General features: G+C 44.3%; 2 protein-coding genes across 4 annotated transcripts in view; one reads left to right on the forward strand and one right to left on the reverse strand.

Annotated features, from left to right (window-relative positions):
- LOC116941526 (chymotrypsin-like elastase family member 2A) overlaps positions 1 to 20,205 on the forward strand; it is a 41,915-nt gene that overhangs the window by 7,896 nt on the left and 13,814 nt on the right. The window lies entirely within an intron of this gene.
- On the reverse strand, positions 1,601 to 11,765 carry LOC116941525 (chymotrypsin-like elastase family member 2A). The gene is made up of 8 exons (XM_076066651.1): positions 11,656 to 11,765; positions 9,014 to 9,108; positions 7,867 to 7,964; positions 6,021 to 6,149; positions 5,065 to 5,201; positions 4,566 to 4,708; positions 3,670 to 3,822; positions 1,601 to 3,094 (listed from the first exon to the last, which is right to left on the reverse strand). Exons 1-8 carry the CDS (start codon positions 11,693 to 11,695, stop codon positions 2,990 to 2,992), a joined length of 900 nt encoding a protein of 299 aa, XP_075922766.1. The 5' UTR covers positions 11,696 to 11,765; the 3' UTR covers positions 1,601 to 2,989.

The raw sequence follows: 20,205 nt of genomic DNA on the forward strand, positions 1-20,205 counted from the left end.
GTCATTTGCACCATCACACATACATTACATTCCTGCAGGTTTCTCAAGACCAAATGCAAGCTTGGACTCTACCCGGCCAAACTCCACTCATTAAACTGGAGGGGAAATTGACAAAACGTGGACACTGTGGGTTCTAATTCCGTTTTTTTATAGATGACGTAAGTATATAAATGTGTCGTTAAACTCGCCACCACCCGACAGCCAGTTAGTAAGGGTTGTCCTGTAAACAGAACAAGCCAATGCATCACTAGTACAGCACACCGGTGTGTTGGAGAGCCAAGCCACTGCATTAACAAACTGAGTACGACGTTTCGCCAGTAATTACAACTAGCTTCATCAGGCGACAGCCAGGTTTGTGTAGAAGTCCACCTTTTTAACGACATTTATATATCTACGCGATCCAACCCAAAAACCTGTATTATGGATGCTATTGGTCGCGAAATCCTACGTGTTAAACTGACTCTGGGCTCTACCGCCGTCTCCTGGCCAGTCGGGGTATGGCACCTCGACGCACATTGGAAGGATGTTTCGCAACATTTGCGTGGGCCACCAATCCTAAATAAATGTCAGCAAGTACGTGATGCATTGTTATAATCTTGTTTGAATGGTCAGTAATGAGTGGTGAGTGACGAGGATTAGGTGAGTCATACGTGTTCAGTCGTGTTTGGTGAGTGGAAGTTGGAAGTGGAAGGAAGCAGCCTTCACGTTGCCCACTCTGTTAAGTGAGAAATAACAACGAATGCCATCAACGCGGCGACCGAACGAGTTATCAGCCTCCAGCGCAACGACACAAGCCACGCCAACGGCCCCGTTCATGGCCAAACAACGTGCATAGATAGGCCCTGAGACAGGTACCCTCCAACTGTACATTGAGGGAAGTGCGAGTATCTCGCGAACACAATGAACAAACATATTGATGTCCTGACGCTCCAAGAAACCCATGTCTTGGCTGCCCTACATATATCACCACGAGTAAGTAGTGAGTGGGAGTGATAGCACAGTGGTTAGTGTAGTGCACTCTGTATGTATGTTTAACTTATTTCGTACCGTACGTAGCCAACAGAGCTAATCAAAGGTGCTCTGTATCCGGCGAAGCTAGTTCTATTCCCGCTCACGACCAATATCAGTGGCGAATACCTGAACCGGCCCAGGATCGCGCATAGGTCGACCGTGCCTCAATTGATTAACTACTTCTTTGTGGAAACATTGTCACTAGCGAGACAAAGGCAGCCAGGCATGTTACTGGCCCTATCAACCCCTCGAGTGCCTTCAGATGTGCATGCTTAAAGCACTTGCCCCAACAGACTAAGGCTACATGGGCGATCTTTGGTCAGTGGTGAGTCTAGTGAATGTAGGTTTTGGGTGATTGGAAGTTGAGTGATGAGTGCTGAGTAACGAGTGTTTGGTGGTGTCAGATGTGAGATGATTAGCACAGTTCGCTATGTATGGTGTTCGAAATAGGTTCAACATACGTACATCCATATATAATAAGTTCAACATACGTAAATGCAATTCGTCAAGCAAGTTGTGAGTGCCTGTATGTTATTACAGCCAGGTGAATGGTGTGTGGTAAATGTACCAGGCAATGAAACAAATCAGATACTTTATTTTGTACTTCAAATGTTTATTTTACACCAACCCAAACATTCACCAATAACATTATCAATCCACAGTACAGTACTGTTAATTCATAAACCACATCGGACACATTAAGCATTATGAAACGAGTCTTCATCACCCTGCATTAACCTGCTTCCCACAATACACCACGATACTGCGTGACCCAAACACTACTAAATTATAATGGACGGAATTGCACAAATGCTACATTGGTCTGACCAATATTAAAGTAATATAATGGCCTGTATAATGCTAAACTGTACACGTGTAACAGTGACATTATTTCGGTAGTCCAAAGATGCATGCCTTTAAAGGTCGTCCCATGAGCTTGTTTTTCCAATCATTGCTCGTAGAACAGATGAGTAGAATTACCTGGATGAATTGTCACCAAAATGTCAGTCCCTGAATAGATAGTTCAGAGGTAGCTTCGATCTGCAGGATCAGTCTCAAATGATTGTGTTTAATCCTCCCCCACTGTCCAATCGCTTCGCCCTACTGTACAGTCTTAGCCATCACCTACAATGATGGCCAGATTTTACAGATGTCAGCCATGTCTCCGTTATGCTGAAATATCCGACTTAAAACCATCACATGTTTGTAGGTATAACATCTTAACATACATTGCTGTTGTTATATTAGTGTCATTTGTATTTCAGAAAACAAATATATATTTTTTATTTTTTTGATAAAAAGTACAATTCATAGTGTACTATATGTCCATTTTTATAGGAGAGTGATGCTTTGAATATGGCGTGGAGGCTAACACGTTTTTAAAAATAAACTCCACCAGCAAATTGAGCTCTGTTTCTGGATCCTCTTTGTAATGCCACGCAACCAGATTATGCATGAGTCGGGAGACTGAACACAACGCAGAACATCACACGGCCCCAGGTAATATCTGCCTGGTGGAGCATTAGCAGATCCGGTACACTTAAGATCACATTACAGTATTTGGAAATCGAGTCAATAATTTGCTAATTATGGATTTGTAATCAGTCGTACCATACTATATATGCAATATTGTTTAACATTGTCTTCACAAAGGGAGAAAAAATTTAAACTTACTATGAAAATAGCGGTTCATTATGGAACTTTACTTTAAAAAGATGTTTTAAAATTGTATAGCACTGGCAGTACAGTATGCATGTTGGTATGACAAAAATGTATTGTTTCACATGTGATCTAAATGCCAAGTTGTTATAGTGTCATTAACACTGGTAATATGTCTGCCATGGCCACACAAACTCACTGCATCAAACCACCCATCCTATGCTCACATGTCCAGTCTCACATTAAAAAAGGCAATACCCGTAACAATAAACTGTAATTCTAGTATTAGCGGTAGCATTGATGTAAAGAGCATGATGCTTTAAGCCTGCGGCTTGTTGAATGCGGCAATTGTGGCATTAACTCCGCTGTTGACACTCTGCTCTCCCTCGGCGATCTTCGGAGCTTCACGGTACACGCTCATGACCTGCGGGAGAAATCGGGAATGGGTGGTGTTTGAACGTCAGTACCTATAGATAAACGAACATGATAGCAATCATACATGGCCGATACCAGCCACACCGATGACTCATGCAAATCCCACCTTTGCATTGTGATCAATAAAGAAAAAGGACATCACACCTTTCCATCACTTATGCTAGTGCACAGTCAAAACTTGAGCGCCAAGGTTGACGAGTCTTATCACCATCTTGTGGTTTTCACATTGGGTTTCTGACCACTGAATTCCACTTTCAACGCCTGCCTTGATAACATGTCCATTTCAATCCTCCACATATGCCCCATCCATGAAACGTTTCCCTGATTAATTACAAGGTTTAAGGTTAAGTGACATCTACATAGATCTTTACAACAATATCAACATTGACAATGATAATGACATAAGAGCAATAACAATAATCACATTGACAGTGACGTGTTATTGAAAATGCTTTTTACTGTACCATTTGTATGATAATGACAATGACATTGCTACAGTAAGAGCATCAATATTGACAGCGAGATCATGGTACGAACGTTGACATTGACAGCGTTGGCACTCACGTTGCTGATCCAGCTGTTGTAGGCTGATACGCGGGTGAACACAGTGGGCTTGCGGACTGTGTTGCAGCCCAGAGATGAGACGTAGCTGGTGATTCCCTGCACCACCCAGGCATTGTCTGACTGCTGGCAGTTCAGTGGACCACCTCCATCACCCTGTGATGCATAGAAGAGGATACACATGCATCCACGTTAACTGGGTAAAGCATAAACGGGATATGGTGGTGGGTGCTGGTAAGGGAAAGTACAGGAGCTTGCAAGTACAGGAAATTGGAGCGGTGTCTGGATGAGCAAACTTTTCAAATACGCTTTAGTACCGTGATGCTGAGTAACGGACTAAAATCACACAACCCTAAGGCCTGATTCCTCCCATCACTTGAAACGCCTTTCTGTGTCTAGCCCCACACTGCTCTGGTCGCTAGACACACGTGGCAGGGTCTGGCAGAGTCAAACTATGATAAGTGACAAAATCAACATGCACCCTGTTGGCTCTGGCACTAATTTAGTCAATATTTGTATTCCTTCTGTTATTTATTGATTGAATGTAGTCATGCAAAAACTTAGTCGGAAGAATTTTAGTCAAATCATTGTGTCGCCGGATTTCATTTGGTCATTCTGTTAGTCTAGGCAACTAAAGCAGTCACTATTTGTCCAGTCTGAGTTATTAATTATTGTACTGGGATGTGCGCCGCCCCCCTCCGCTCCCCCAACATTACCAGGTCAGCCAATCAGTGATGCCAGTGGTCACAGTCATCACCATGCTTGGGGATTGTTGTCCACTCATTGACATTGTTGACTAAATTCAGATTTAAAAGAAACATTTTGTTGATAACTATTCTCATTAGTAAATTTAGTCAAATAATTGAGGCAGGTTGGCTCGCGTTGAACTCCATACGCACAGAACACGCAGAGCGGGTGCTGCCCCCTGCGCAGATCACGCTGCTCCTCAGGCTGCTCCCCCACCAGCTGGGTTGGCTGCACGTCGCGTAGTCGACCACGGGCAGGCTGGCCTGCTGCAGCACGCTGGGGAAGGGGCCGCTGGCTGCTCACGCGCACAGACAATGTGGAAACGGAGAGCATTGGTGAAAGCATCGGAGTTGTGTGGCGTTAGCAGGTGCTCCCCAAGCGAACCATTGGTGTCTCCATGTTCAATATGAAAAAGGCACATAGCATCACAGCCCGCCTACTCGCATTCTAATGACTCCATACAGAGTTGTGTTCATTTTGAAGACTACAAAAATATGAAGGGCTGAGTCAACCCTCTACTGTGATTTGTGACAGTTTATCAGCCAGAATCATCTCGTTAACGTGGAGGGGCAATTGACACATTGGGCTTAAATCACTTCCCATAACTCTGCCTCCTTTGTGTTTAATGGGGACTGAGTGAACGGTACTCACTGTCGAGAGAACCCCAGCCCGTGACGTAGCATGGGTAGTTGTTGGGCAGGATCTGGTTGGCGCTGGGCAGGCAGGCGAGGCGCACCTTGCTTGTGATGGTCACGGGCGATGCAATCTTGAACATGGCGATGTCGTACCTGTGGGGGATCGAGATGGGCAGCCGTGAAGCAACGCTCAATACCAGTGACGGACTGGAACTAAAAATCGGCACAGGCATTTGTAAACAAACCGGACCAAATTATGGCTATGGACAATATTCTTTTGTTTAATGGGCTGGGGGACAAACTGTATACTCAAAGCTAGATTTGCGATGTGACGTATTAGTTGAATTTTGCCGTGCGATCTCATTGGCCCATTTGGGCTGGTACAAAAAACAAATGGACTCGTGAAGACTAATATTTTGGGCTGCCAAATATCTGATTTAATGCCAACTAAGCAATGGATCTTACACATTCGAGGTAAGAACATTTTTAGATTTTTTTTCTTTTTACTCTGATCACATTTGCTATTTCTACACACAGACCGGCTCACCGGCCCTCAGAATGGACCGGCCCACTGAGCATTTGCCCGGAATTATGCCCTATGGCCAGTCTGGGCCTGCTCCCCATCCAACATACATTGGGGTTCAGCGTTGTGCAGATAACTCTCCTCTAACCCTGGTGATGTGGGGGACCAATATCGAAGATGATATTATCTGCTAATTTACTCCTATTATTTTCGGAATAAAATTGCAGCTAATCATGTATAATCGAAATAATACGGCCACGGATAATAGGAGTTTTTGCAGACCCTACAGTTCCTGTACGGATGCCTCTGTATGCATGTCTGTTTTACTATTTATAGTGTATGTGTTTTGTCTGTTTGTCTAAATGACACTTTATGTTTGTATTTTTTATCTCTCCATGGCAATTCTATCACGGTGTCACACAAATCAGTGTGTGTGTTTGCGTTCTCACCCATTTGTTGGGATGCTGGGATTCCAGTAGGTATGCCAGACGGCCAGGCTCAATGGAGGGGTGATCTCCCCCGGCTCGGTTGTGGACACACTGTGCTTTCCCAACACCACCCTGTAGCTGTAGCCATTCCTGCACGTTGTGGTGGATGTGGGGAGATAACAGAGCAATGGGCTGTCTTAATCACTTTAATCTGTACACATTGCAGTGAGGAATTACTAAACAGAAATTGTGCGAACTTGATTGGTTGCTTTCGTGACTGCAGGAATTACTCTTTAGTTTTTTCGGTAAAGTCATGTAGAAATTATAAAAATAAAATTATATCAAGCATACGACGTTTCGATTGCAACACAAGCAATCATCATCAGGTACAGAAGAGCTAAATTTAAGAGAGAGAGGAAACACATAACTGCATATATATACAAACCTTAAGTAGAGGGAATTAACACAGACACACCAGGGGACACACAGAGAGACGGAGCAACACTAAATCAAACAGGGTTTAGCAAAATTTGGAAACTATATAAAGCAACACAGACGGTCGGTTAAAACACAATTAACACATGGTCTGGTAGATTACGCTATTTCAAAGATTGCTAAATTGTAAGTTAAGTGTGAAATTTAAGATAGAATACAGACCGCAAAGAGACATATGGGGAGAAGCGGGCACACAATGAAGAAGTAAAGCCGCATCTCTGTGCCGACGCATTAAATAGCCAGATAAGGTGGGACTGGGTTTCAGAGACAATGGGACGAAAAATTATTAGCTCTTCTGTACCTGATGATGATTGCTTGTGTTGCAATGGAAACGTCGTATGCTATTATATAATTTTATTTTATTTTTATTATTTCTACGTGACTTTACCGAAAAAACCAAAGAGTAATTCCTGCAGTCACGAAAGCAACCAATCAAGTTCGAACCACCTTTACGGGAAGGTATGAAGTCTGTGTCTTTGTGTTGTTCTCTGCTGGTGTATCTGCCTTTATGTCTTGACTTGGTGTTTGTATCGCTGTGTTGTCTCTGCCTGTGTTTGTGCCTTGTGTCTCCGAGTGGGCGCTGCGACTGCCTCCACAGCCCCCTGTGTGACAACTCGTGCCCTCTACCCGCACCGTCCTTTGATATGTGCTCTCTTCATGCTAATAATTTTTCGTCCCATTGTCTCTGAAACCCAGTCCCACCTTCTCTGGCTATTTAAGGCGTCGGCACAGAGATGCGGCTTTACTTATTCACTGTGTGCCCGCCTCTCCCCATATGTCTCTTTGCTGTCTGTATTCTCTCTTAAATTTCGCACTTAACTTACAATTTAGCAATATTTGAAATAGCCTAATCTACCAGACCATGCGTTAATTGTGTTTTAACCGACCGTCTGTGTTGCTTTATATAGTTCCTAAATTTTGCTAAACCCTGTTTGATTTAGTGTTGCTCCGTCTCTCTTTGTGTCCCCTGGTGTGTCTGTGTCAATTCCCTCTACTTAAGGTTTGTATATATATCTGCTGTTATGTGTTTCCTCTCTCTCTTAAATTTAGCTCTTCTGTACCTGATGATGATTGCTTGTGTTGCAATCGAAACGTCGTATGCTATTATATAATTTTATTTTTATTATTTATACGTGACTTTACCGAAAAAAACAAAGTAGAAATTGTGCGGTTTACTGCATGGTATTTTCACTGCCACATTGCGGCATCGTGTAAAGGTAATTTATAGAGGCCGCCTCCTTGCTCCCAAGATCGACTGCTCCATCCTTGGTGGCCACAATGTGGTACAGGAAAATACTGTACAGTACCTGGGCCACGATGGAGTTGCACCGCCTGCACACACACTAGCGACTCTACTGGTGCCATGACTCACGTGAAGCAGCTCGCAGAGGTGAGCACCCATTGACGATCAATTAGGGTTCCTCCACAGTAGTTGACCCATCTTCCTCCAGAGTACCTCTGCACGAGCGCCTGCAATGCAAACACAGCGAGATTGGTTGTGGTTAATGTTATTTGTCCAGAACTCCAATCACCGTATTATATCGAATAATACAGTCCTAACTTAGCCCTTGTGTCAATGCACAATGCTGGTTGCGAAGGGGTGTAATCCGGGATTAGTTCAGATATCACTCGCCACATTTACTGGAAATGGAACCCATGTAGGCCGGTTCGTAGTGCAGTACGTAAACCACTGTGCCTCCGCTCTCCCAAAGTACAATCATATTGAGGGACTGTGTGTTGTCCTGGTGTGTTCTGGGACTGTTTCTGCTGTTGTTTTACTGCCTTTCCCAAGCTTGGCAATTGACGTACAAATGCAATATGAACTTTGATACTTTATAAAAAATAATATTTATATTGAAGGGACCCGACAGTGCTGTGATGGTATATTCCTCTCCTGGTATGCGGGAGGTCAGGGGTTCAAACCCAACTCTGACACCTGTACATTTGGAGTGTGCATGTTCTCCCTGTGGTCGTGTGGATTTTATTCCCGGATGCTCAGGGTTATCCCTCCATATTTTAAAACATGCATCTATATTATTTTGCTGATATAAATTTTCACATGATGGGCCACTTTGGTGAGCTATCGTTTCTAAAAAAGAAATAGCTCAGTGGGCTTTATCTGGTAAGATAAAAATATATTTTCGTTTAATTTGTATATATTTTAAAGTGATTTGTTTACCTTTCCTATACTTTGCACTCCCGTTGTGTTTTTGCGTTGTGTTGTTGTAACGTTCTGACCTGCCCCTACTGGATATCTGTGAAAAGAGCTTTAAAGCTCATCGGATTCCTCCAATATGAAAACATTCTGATTCACATGCAAAATACAGTGACTGACTCAATGGCATTGGGAAGAGTGGAAGATCTGAACATTTCATGTTGCACACATGCAGCCTTTTTGTCAATGCACCGCTGGATGAGGGCCTCCACGTGGCATATACACCAATGGATGCTGCTGCACTGAGATCGACTGACAATGCAGCGTGTGACTGTGATGGCTGTTATTCAGCCCCTGCCGTTACCTGCCAAGGCCAGGAGTTGGCACGAGCCTCCACGCCATTCACCACGCGGATCTGGGGATACGCTGCGATCCCACAGCTCTGAGCCGACACTTCAGCTGTGAGGAACAAAAGCACACACACAATAGCACACACGTGCAATACTATACACACAAAAGTACACACACACATAAATGTACTCAGGGGTGCAGCTCTGGGGTATGCAGCATATGCGTCCCATAGGGGGGCCCAGTCGGTCACAAGGAGTCCCGAATAAACAGACGAACAAGTAAAACATGTTACGAACAATTTTGTCATTTTTGTTTACCTGCGGTCTACCATGGACCGAGCCCGATTAACGTTATCGTATCAATGGAGCATTCAGATGCGCGATCCACCGCCATTGAGGAAATCCTAGAGACCTATACTGATGGGCGGGGATGAAAGCAAGACTCAACGCATGATAATTTCATTGTGAGTATTGTACCTTTACGTTTATTAATACTGTAATTGTGAGACTGTCTTCCTCTAAAACCCAATACACGGTGCAACTGAAATCATATCTAAACAGTGATAGCCTGCATATTATTGTATACGGGTTAAAAACATCAGTAGCTGTTTCATTGAGAGTAGGGAGAAAGGAGGGGGGTGTCCACCAGTCGATTCTTGCATACCCCCGTTGAAAGAGGTCGTTACGTCGGAATACAATAAAAGCGGACTGAAATAAAAGCGGCGCTTAGCCATTCAAAGAAAGGGGAAATTATGGGGGGCGTGGCACTTGCATCGTACTCCAGAGCTTTGGTAATACTGGTAGGAACCTCCTGGTTCCACCAGCCCTCAGGGGATTTTTGTGTCCGTCCGTCCGTCGTGCATCCAAAAATAGGAGGGGTGGGGCTGGGTGGAGAGGGGACGGTGGGGAGGGAGGAGCTGGGTGGGGAGGGAGGGGCTGGGTGGAGAGGAGAGGGTGGGGAGGGAGGGTGGGGAGGGGCTGGGTGGTGAAGGCGGCCACGGCACACACGAGGGGGTGGGTCGCCACCAACCACGTCCGGCCATCTTCACGACAGTTTTCCCTCCACGTGGAGAATCAACAACATGCGTTTGGAGTATGCGGCTGCTCTCAATCTCAACATTATGAGCCGCCAATTCGTGGGTATTGTACTCTTCTTTTTTTAGGAACAGCTTTTTTTTTCTCTCCACCATCCCAGGTCCCCACTCGGTCCCCACCCTTCACGCCGGCTTGTGCCCGCCCTCACAGTCGGGCATATTGTGCGGAATACACCACGTGGTGCCGCCGTTGACCCTGGCCATTGACCCAGCAACCCAACGTTCCTACCAGCTCCCTCCGCAGGAATGTGTTTTTGTGTATGAAGTCAATAATGTGCTGTTAACATCATGGCTGTCAACCTATATGGTTTACTCCGTATTCTTGTATAGGCAAATTGAGTTTTCAGGTCCATACGGCATACAGCCGTTTCAATACGGGCAAAAAAAGTGTTTTTGTCTATTTTTTTGTGTTTCTTCCTTGTGATGGGACTGTAGGATGAACGTTGAGATTTTTTAAGGGCACGGGGTGACCAATAATGTCTGAATTGGTCTGTAACAAGATAGGCAATGATAAAGAGTTGACAGGTGTATAATATTGTAAACCGTTACTGTGAATTATAGCGGTTTCACAGTTGCAGTGTAAGATACTATTCTTTTGAAGATATCGGAGCAGACCCACAGACGCGCTTTGGATTGGTTATTTTGTAGAATATGTTCCGAATGAATGTCAGTGTATCTGGTTGTTTATTAACATCAATAAAGCCCTGGAACGACTATAAACGATTATTCCGCATAATGGTTTAACATTTATATAGCTATCGTTTAAAAGCATCATTATGATGAAGACATTTGAGCAAACAGCGTATATTTCATATTTTTAATCTGTTAAAAGTGATTTGTATCAAATTGCATAATTAATGGTTAAAGAATAAGATAGCATATATCGCTCTGGTATGTGTGCTATATAATAAGTCTTATTACTGCCTATGATTCAGATCGTTTCCCTGATGGATACATTGATAGTTAATGTACGGTTTAAATAATCCGCTTGGGAAGTCATAATGGCGTGTTATTGTTCTAAGAATTAATAAGCATAATTTGTTAAAACTGGCTAATGTTGCGAATAATATCGATTATCTAGATGTTATATAGTTATAAGAGATGGGCTCCCCACACGACTGATTGACGATGGGTGCACATGTGTGTGGCATGGACTGAGAGGTCTCGTATCATATGTACGTTGAACTTATTTTATGCCGTACGTAGCAAACCGTGATAATCGGAGGTTAGGGGGAAGGAAATCAAACTAAACACGAAAAGCAGTTCTAAAGAAAATGTACAGGTTCAGATTTGGGGCTCAGATTAAAACAGAACCAACCTGAAAGAAGTCCCCACGACCATCATCATATGTATGATTGACACCCGTCTTCACTGGCAGACCATCATTAAAACAACTAAATGTGCAGCGACCAAACTGGACAAAAGCAGTTTGGAAGTGCCATACAAGCAACTTCTAGAACTAAGTCTAGTTCCTGAAGAAGCTAGAACGGTCGCTCCACTAAATAAAATGCGTGCATTGCAATCACATAGCAGCTCAATGTGTCAGCAAGAGCAACACTCACCCGCAACCAGCAGAGCAGCACAGACGAGAAAGGCGAGCATGGTTGATCAATGACTTGGAGCTTCTTGAAGGCTTGTAGTTTCTTGATCACTGCCGTGTCTCACTACTGGGACCTCTTGACTTTTATACAGAATCTGTTGCCCATGTCAGACCTCCAGGAGTAAACAACTCTCAGCCAAAACCGCATGCAAATATCAAATTATTTACATTTCAAATTAAGGCGTGCCATCGTATCTGATATTCAGGTGGGTGTCAGCAGAAGAGAAGTGGTGGAATTTAAAGTATTTTTTTAGGCGTATAAAACTTTTAGAAATGTTGCAGCATGTGCAAAAAGTTTTATTTTTATGCAAAACACACGCTATCAGAGGATCGCAAGCTTGAATCCTGGTTGGTAGTTTTATAGGCAGATACCCCCCTACCACAGTATGGGGAATATCCATCACTGGCATAGGCCCGCCAGGAGAGGTGAACACTGCCAAACACTGGTTGAACAGGGAGATACTTTCTTTGGCTTTTAGTGATTTGAAATGTAATGCATTAATTTATTTTCCTTATTTTAAGCCCATTGATTACATTATTGAGCTTACTGTTTGGTTATTTCGGTAAAGTCACGTAAGTAGAAAAGTTTAAAAAAACAATATATCACAACATCTCGATCGCAACACAAGCGATTGTCCTCAGGCGGAAAAAATAATGATCCTGCAGTAGAACTGCTGAACCAGAAAGAACACAGCGAGAGAGCTTCTACATCAAGAGGTTATATATGTTGGCCAAGGGCAAGCAGGTGGGGTCCAAGCTGGGAAGGAGTCCCATCCCCGCACGCAAGCATATAGGTTGTGTTAATGGGGGAGATTAGGGAGAGAGAGATTAGGGAGAGAGATAAGCATGTCAAAGTAAATGAGCTTCCGTCGCCGCATAAGTGAACCACCGCAACGGTGGTCGCGTCAGTGAGACACATAGCCCATCACACAGCCAGAACCATTGATACATCGAGGCTAAGGGAGCAGAGGTGGCCATGTTAGTGAGACCCCAGCCCGTTAATGCAGAGGCACCCAAAAGGGCAATGTAACTTAGATAGTCGGAGATAACAGCCAAACGGCAGGAAGGATGGAAGCACCACACCAAGTTACAATTTTACTTGGTTAATAACTTCCTTCCAATAATTGTTCAGCTTATACCCATCTTTTCGGTTGAAATTGTCTCTGTTTATATATCTGGATGGCTTCATGGACACATCTTTGATGGTAGCCCGAAGGTTTTCAGAGTACCTTGGTCTCAGAAAAAAACAATGCGTTATAACAATGATCAGCCAAGGCAGAGGTATTGGTTCTGTCGTGTTTCAAATCTGCCTTCTTTCGAGAACACGGTCCAAGACCTGTCGTTTCGTTTTCCCAATGTAACTGCTGCCGCAGACACAACTTAATTTGTAGACACCAGGGTTTTGCATGTCAGGATTGACATCCTTCACAGATGGTATCAAATCACGGATTTTGTGTACTGTATTGAATTGGACCTGGATCTTGTGTTTGTTTAAGATTTTCGAAATATTTTTGGTAACACCTGCTATGTATGGCAAGGTGATGGTTTTTATTGGGTCCTCAGATGGTTGTCGCTCCATGGTTGGGAATACAGCTTTGCGGATTGTGTGGTCTTAGTATCCATTCATCTTGAGGGCTTGGTGTACATGCTCCAGTTCACTGGCTAGGTGACGCTGGTGGGAGATGCAGCGGACCCTATGGTGTAGTGTTTTGATGAGAGAATTCTTCTGGGCCAGATGGTGGTGGGAATCAGGCTTTAGATTGGAATCCATGTGGGTGGCTTTCCTGTAGACGGAATGTCCCAACGAGCCATCAGGCCTCTTCTCGACCAAAACATCCAGGAATGGTAGCATGCCATCATTTTCTACTTCCATTGTTAATTTGATGGAAGAGTGTATGGAATTGATGTGGTTGAAAAATTGGTGCAGTTCTGGTTGGCGATGTGGCCAGATGACTTAAGGGTCATCTACGTATCTCTTCCACAGGGAAGGACGTAGGGTGGATGTCAAGATGTCATCTGTTTCAAATATCCCCATGAAAACATTCGCTACCACTGGTGATAAGGGAGAACCCATAGGGGTACCTTCATTTTGTTTGTAGAATGTACCATTCCAGGTGAAGTAAGTGTTGGTAAGGCAGTGCCTCACCAAAGTTGGTACATCAGGAGTCAGTCCCTGTTGGACCAAGTCTTCAATGATTGCTATTGTGTCAGGTACAGGTACCTTGATGAACAGAGATTACGTAGAAACTGACAAGCAAATCATCTAGAGACGGTGAAATGTCCTTGATTATAGAAACCAAGTGAGCTGAGGTGAGTACTGCTGAGGTGGTCTTGCCCGTGAATGGAAGCAGGGTCTCAGACAGAAATCTGGCCAGTTTGTAGGTAGGTGAGTTGATGGTGGATACTATAGGACGGAGTGGAGTCGAATTCGTGATGATATTGTTGTTTTTTATGGCCAGTCATTTGGTAGGATCTTTGTTGATTTAGGTATTACTGACATTATTAAGAAGGTCCTGGATTTTGTTGGTGTCCGTGGTTTTATCCATAATGACCATGGCATTGCCCTTGTCGGCTGAGAGGAAGACAATGTCATCTCTCGATTTAAAGCTTTCGTGACTGCAAGGATTCATCTTCTTTGGTTCTTTCGGTCAAGTCACGTAGAATGAGAATAAAATAATAAATTGATTAAATAAAATAACACAATAAAATTCTCACGACGTTTTAGCCACAACACAAGCGGCCTTCATCAGGTGAAGGGACAAGACTGTCTGGATGACAGCGCTGGAGCTGGAGCGCTGTCCTCCAGACAGCTGGAGCGCTGTCCTCCAGACAGTCTCGTCCCTTCACCTGATGAAGGCTGCTTGTGTTGTGGCTGAAACGTCATGAGAATTTGATTGCGTTATTTTATTTTATCAATTTATTATTTTATTCTCATTCTATGTGATTTTACTGAAAGAACCAAAGAAAATGTAATCTCTCTTTTTCAATTGAGCAAGTTCAGAGCGCTCATCCCTGCCGATGTTTCTAATGAGTTTCTTAGCGTTTTTAAGGATGGCGGCGATTTCAGATCTTGCCACGTCTGCTGGGATGTGTCCCTAACCTTTGAGGGCTACGTCATCCTGGACAATGATATCATCCACTGAGATGTGTTTGGGGGTGACTGAAAAATTCAGCCCTCTAGCGAGTGCCGATTTTAGGCAATCAGAAATTGGACTGTTACTCTTATTGATAACAATCTTGTTAACATCTAACTTTTTCACGTGTGGATCTGGCTTCTTTTTTGACAGGATGTTGAATTTAGCAGTCAGGTTAACTTTACATTTGGTTGACATTGTCGCGGCAGAAGAAACAGTCATGTGATCTACAAGGTCCCAAGCAGATGTGGACATTTTATCGATTAATGCTAAGTGAGAAGATGGGTATAAGCTGAACAATCATTGGAAGGACGTTATTAACCAAGTAAAGTCTTAACTTGCTTTGGTGCTTCCATCCTTCTTGCCGTTTGGCTGTTATCTCCGACTCTATGAGTTGCATTGCCCTTTGGTTGCCTCTGCATTAACGGGCTGGGGTCTTACTAACATGGCCACCTCTGCTCCCTTAGCTTCCATGTATCGATGGTTCTCGCTGTAACATGGGCGGTGTGTCTCACTGGCGTGACCACCGTTGCGGTGGTTCTCTTGCGTTGATACGCTTGCCTCTCACAGCGCAGTTAGCAGCGCCGCAGCTTGTGTTACACATAGACATGACATTAACTTGCTAATCTCCCTAATCCCTCTGCCTAATCTCTCCCATCAACATAGTGCTAATCTCCCATTAACACTGCTACTCTGCGCATGCGGCGACGGTACTCTTATGCGGCGACGGAAGCTTACTGTGACATGCTAATTTCTCTCCATAATCTCACTCTCCCTAATCTCTCGTATTAACACAACTGATGTGCTTGCGTGCACACTCCTTCCCAGCTCGGACCCTGCCTGCTTGCCCTTGGCCAACATATATAACCCCTTGTTGTAGAAGCACTCTGGCTGTGTTCTTCCAAGTTCAGCATTTCTACTGTTGGATTATTTTTTCCGCCTACGGACGATCGCTTGTGTTGCGATCGAAACATCGTGATTTTTTTCTTTTTCTACCTACGTGACCAAAGAGTATGGATTCCTGATGTCACGAAAGCTTCAAATCAAGATTCGTGATCTTTTTTGTTCATTTTAATAATTTCAACATTTTATGATAAAGTGTTATGTCTATGACAACATAGAAGATTCATTCATCAGCCTAAATGTTGTGTTGGGGATATACCTGGACCTGTCTTACCCTTTTGTTTGCCTTTTAAGCTGGACGCAGTAGCACATGCCTGTGATCCGGCATTCTATAGTCGAATGTTGGTGGACCATGTAGATATATGAGAATCTTCCACCTGTGATCTGATACAAAGTGGCCAGAAGATATCAGTACGGCAAATTGATTCTAGAGTCCATTAGTACAGATCATCAAGTGTTTTCCCGGACCCGGGGCGTTGGGCTCATGTGTGGGGTCTGGGTCCTGGCTGCGTTGCTGCTCGTCGTCATCTCTCCGTCTTCTGACCACGTAGAAGATCTCCTGCGTGGTTTCCATCGCCGTCATCATCACGCTGCCAGCCAGTGGCATAGCCGAGTGAGCGCGATGGGACCATGCCAAGTGATCGGCTGTGTGTAGCCAGTAGAGACGTTAATATCTAGTGTTGTACTCAGTGTAAGGAATAATAAGTGTTGGCCTGTGTTGTGCCCAGTGTGTGTAATAAATAAGAAGTACCCTCTACACACTGTGCTACTGTGTGGACGCCACAGTACTTTGTTTTAAAGCCTCTACATGCCTTGAAAGAAATCTCAATACACGTTTTGCATCATATACTATTCTCCTCTGTAATATATAGAGCCATCAATTTCACACTGGAACACTCCTCCTTGGCGCGAGTGCCACCGTCGCCATGCACAACGACGTCGAGGCACACCAGAAAACCTCTCTAAGCACAGCCAAACCGGAGGATGAGAGAAAAAATGTTATACAATCCATATCGTCTCGGTCTTTATATTGTTGATGGTGCGTTTTTGTGTGTGTGTGCACGCGAGTGGGTGCTGTTGTTAGGGAAGATAACTAACTCTATGAGAGAGCATGACCAGAACGGGTCGTCCCTCAGTTTAGAAAATATTCCCTGCCGCCAGCAAGACGTGTACAGGGTGTTCACGCCGATGAACCATCTCCCTGGGCCCTGCGAAAGCCGCGTGACCTCGGGTGAATGGGGGATTAGGGGTTGTGTGTTGGCCAGGGGCAGTCTTCATGTTGTCAACAAATGCCTGGAGAAGATTCTAGGCATGTGTTGACAATGATGGAGAACAAGTGGAGACTCTTTGACTTATTTAATGTATTAACATTCATTTGTTATCATGTTACAGTGTATTATCCGTTCTTTTTACATTAATAACTATAGTCCCATGTGAGTGTTAACATTTATTTGAAGCACGCTGTGCAGAGCGACCCCAGCGGTCGCTCACCACTAAGGGGCAGTGACGGTACCTTGACGCTTGTGCCTTGAGGCGCCTCAAGGGTGCACCTTGAGGCGACATACGCACGGATACACCCATATACATTTAGAGATATCCTCCACCTACGTAGAGACACACTCATATATAAACTGGTGATCGCATGGGCGTCTCAGGCTCAACGAAGCGGGGTGTCGAATATTAACCCCTGTGTGAGGTCGTCAGGTGCAGAGTGGTTGCCCAGCTGAGGTGTGCGATGACGAACCTGTGGCGCACACGCGTGTGCACTTAGAGTAGGGGGCAGGTACCCCACCCCAGGAGGGCCTCACTTGGGGGAAGGACTGTTCTATACAGGGGATGAGGAACCTGAGGACGAGATGGAGACCTGCCAGGGGCAGGCCGGTTGAGACAACAACCAGGCCGGGCGGAGTGGTAGAGGGCCGCGCAATGCGCCCACGAAGGAATTGCGAGCAATGATGAAACACGAGGGCCTGACAGGGTCAGGGGGCTGCTCTGGACCAACACTCGCCGCGCCGGCAAGACCTCGGGTGGCGCCGGAAAGACCTCAGGTGGCGCCGGCTAGACTTCGTGTGGCACCGGCAAGACCTCGGGTGGCGTCGGCCCACCAATTCCCCCACCCTGCTCGCGTCGGGTGACATCACTTGGGGCTTGGGTCATACATAATTTGTCAAAAGAAACAGCGGCGTTTGCATTCGAAGCAGCAGGACATTATCTGTAGGAAGAATTAGACACAGGCACATGCCCTCCTTTGTATTTGCTTAAGATGTGCGTGGCTTCACAGTTTGTCAATTATGACATTTGCAAGAGAGCCTTGCAACTGCACAAAAATAAATGTAACTGATATTTAAGATTGTGACCACATATATGGGCACCTTTAAAGCCACGTCAATTTGTGGTAATGTAATCCCTATTCAATAACAAAAATATGTATAGAGTTTTAAAAAGCCAATGCCAATGTTTGTCTTGTTATGGACTTACTATGGAGTTACAAGTATTAAATTTCAATTATCACATTATGAAATGGCTTATGATATGTTTATGTCATTTAAAGGTTGCTTATTTTTACAAACTGCCAGAGAGACGGTAATATTCGTGGAGTGCAGTGTGAGGCAAGGACCATCTGTGAACAATGACCAAGATCCCCCGTATAGCCTTAATACACTTTTGGGGAAAGTGCTGTGAGCGAGCATCTATTAAGGTCAGCGCCAGCACACGCCCGGACGCCTTTGTCTCCCAAGTGAAAATTTTACACATCGCACAACGTACTAATTTGAGGCTGAGTCTACCTAGGGAAGGCCCAGGACCAGTTCAGATATTCGTGACTGGTGTTGGCCATGATTATTTTTGTATTCCACAATGTGGTGGATAAACTAAAGCCATTTACGTACGCGAGATTATTTACCAGTACATCAGTGAACATATATACATAATATAGGTGGAGCAACACATTCTTCCTGTTATATCCAATGTCACAGACTGAAAAGTAGACATTTTATTGCAATATCAATGCTATAATATAAAAACACACTTCTGTCGAACATCAGTGCTCATCTCAATTTTCTCTGGTGTTCGCCCCCCCCCCCCCCCCACCATCTGCACAAAACGTCGATTCCCATCAAAGATTCTGCAAGTCTCATTGTCTTACTGTGGATGTCACAACAACCCAGAAGCTCCATTAATCCATCTCTTCATACAAAAGCATAGGTTTGGTGAAAGTCTAAAAAACAAATGCAAAGCATCTATACACATTTCCAGCTGTTCTCTACGATCTGGCCAAGTGGAAGTAACAATGCGATGGCTACAACGAGCCTTGCCCAAATACCCACACTGGGTTTTCCCCGTAAGTGAGCACATCCGATTAGTTTATTCAGACGGGTAAGATGACTCCATGGCTACAACCACATTTCGAGTGCGAGTCGACACATCAAATCACAGAGCCTCTGCGACAGACGGTTCTCGACTGCAGGGCACGACTAATATAAACTACAATCATGAATCGTTTGACATGTCAGGATCGTATAACTTAAATAGGCAGACAAAAATGCACGCCCGAACATATTGTACCAGCATCTCACAAAAATGCTTCCTGCATGCAAATTATCCTTTGTGATGAAATAAATATATATACCTCCAGCACAAGCAATGATTTGATGGTTTATACATGGAACTTGCAACGAAAGAAAATATTTGCATTGCCTGAGTAGTTTCCGATACAAATAGTCAATCTCAGATATGCGTGCGAGCAGGTTCTATGCACGTTCATAATTTTCATAGTTTACATGATGCAGAATCAGAATCTGTATGCATCTTGGAGAAATCCAATGACCTACGGAGCTTTTTCCACAAATGTCCAGGAGAGGTAGGTCAAAAGTTACATAACGCAGGGGGGGGGTGGAGGGGGGTATCCTATCATTCTGCTTTATCCACTCGCGTTATTTTATTTGCACACTAAAGCTGGTTCGTGATGCCCTCGGGGGGGGAGGGGGTGATTACGAAGAGGAGGCGTCCCGCACAATGTGACGATAATACTGTGGGTTTGTGCCACGTTTGAACAGATCTTCCCAAATGGCTGTCCAACGGCGTGGATGGTTCTCTAAAGGTTCTCCCATTTCCTCCCACAAATAGCCACCCACTATGGGAATTGACCAAACACCCCAATTTTAGCAAGACCCTCCTGAAAACGAGTATTGAGACTCAGTGAGGCTTCCGAAGGTAAAGTGGATTATCATTAAAGTTCCTGTAATACATTAAGGCAATATCACCTGCTTTGTAATCAGTTATAATTTTTTCAGCGATGAAACAAGAATTGGTTTTAAACTTTTGGCAGTAATAGGTATTGAGATGTTCAAACACCAAATAGACACCTATTGCAAGGTATCAAGGCTGTATTAACCACACGTACTTGTGGCAAAACATGCTCTGATAATATATGCAGTGTGTTTGAAACTGATGGGCCTACACCAGAGATATTCTTC

This window comes from Petromyzon marinus, chromosome 12 (genome assembly GCF_048934315.1).
Source record: "Petromyzon marinus isolate PM22_M1 ecotype Great Lakes invasive population chromosome 12, UKy_Petmar_22M1.pri1.0, whole genome shotgun sequence".
NCBI classification, from domain to species: domain Eukaryota; kingdom Metazoa; phylum Chordata; class Hyperoartia; order Petromyzontiformes; family Petromyzontidae; genus Petromyzon; species Petromyzon marinus.

What these genes read in the sequence shown, in the direction of transcription:
- LOC116941525 (XM_076066651.1), bottom strand. Translation starts at nt 11,695, where the DNA reads ATGCTCGCCTTTCTCGTCTGTGCTGCTCTGCTGGTTGCGG. An exon ending in GCACCCGCTCTGCGTGTTCT is followed by an intron (nt 3,823 to 4,565) that starts GTGCGTATGGAG and finishes TATGCATCACAG; the next exon opens with GGTGATGGAGGTGGTCCACT. An exon ending in ACAACAGCTGGATCAGCAAC is followed by an intron (nt 3,095 to 3,669) that starts GTGAGTGCCAAC and finishes TTTCTCCCGCAG; the next exon opens with GTCATGAGCGTGTACCGTGA.